Here is a 941-nt window from a genome sequence, read left to right as displayed (position 1 = left end):
ATGCTCACTCACGACTCTTGTCGGCCTCATCATTATTATAATTATCGTCGTCTCTATTGCCAGCATAGTAGTCTTTGCTCCTTCGGGTTTGAAGTGGTGAATACTTGTTGAGTTGACCCATAGTACTGGTCGTGGGTTCGATCCCTGGTATGGGCATTCCCCCTCGATCTGGACTGCCAAGCCCTCATCTTCGTCAGGCTATTTGATCTCCCTCTATGGTCAGTAAGAAGCCTCGGCGGCCTGTTGTCGACCTCGAAGGGGAGGACGAATCGGAGATCGCTGCGATAGACTCCCTTATAGCTGGTCATGACATCAGCATGGTCTGTCCTGACGCCCCAGGCAGTGTTGATGATAGTGGCAGGAAGATAGTGCGGCCTGCAATAAAGTGTGACAATGACGAACCCGGCAGCTCTTGGTTGTACACCCTTCTCAAGGTACGGGGAGAGGCCTGAGCCTCGGAGGAAGATTGGTGAGGAAGATTCCGTGCAAACTAAAGCCGTACCGCCTCCCCACTACCGCTGCCATCGTTGTGGAGAGCCAGGTCACTACATCTACGACTGTCCGACCAATGATGACCCCACGTATACGTCGAAGCAGAAGGTAGATGGCGGCTTCTCTTGGTGGGATCGAAGGAGAGTATTGTCAGGTGAAGTCGGCAAGAGGTGTTCCTCGGCAATTCCTCCGTATTGTCACACGTGAGGAGGCCCAGGACTTGACAGAGGACGTGTACATCCTTCCCAATGGTGATAGCATTTAGCTGGACCCTCCGGACGGTTATTGACCTCAGGTGACTACGCCGTTATGAAGCAGGTGTCCGATGAGGAGAGGAAGAAGATAGTGGGAGAGTCCGAGAAGGAGCGTTTAACGAGGGTGAGGGAAGTAACTGTTGGGAAGTAACCACTGCCGTGTCTTTATAGGTTTTCTCCGACGCGGATTGGCGC

The 941-nt window shown here is 52.9% G+C and overlaps 1 protein-coding gene across 1 annotated transcript; it reads left to right on the top strand.

The window, feature by feature from the left end:
- Nucleotides 1-215: 215 nt before the first annotated feature.
- On the top strand, nucleotides 216-897 carry Pmar_PMAR010549 (conserved hypothetical protein; the record flags this gene model as incomplete). Its single annotated transcript, XM_002781996.1, has 4 exons — nucleotides 216-385; nucleotides 435-600; nucleotides 647-743; nucleotides 788-897. The coding sequence occupies 4 exons, from the start codon at nucleotides 216-218 to the stop codon at nucleotides 895-897; spliced, it is 543 nt and encodes a 180-aa protein (XP_002782042.1).
- Between the last annotated feature and the right edge of the window lie 44 nt (nucleotides 898-941).

Source organism: Perkinsus marinus (assembly GCF_000006405.1).
Source record: "Perkinsus marinus ATCC 50983 genomic scaffold scf_1104296940782, whole genome shotgun sequence".
NCBI lineage: Eukaryota > Perkinsozoa > Perkinsida > Perkinsidae > Perkinsus > Perkinsus marinus.
Note: the sequence above shows the minus strand (reverse complement) of the source record. Positions and strands in the feature narration are given on the sequence as shown.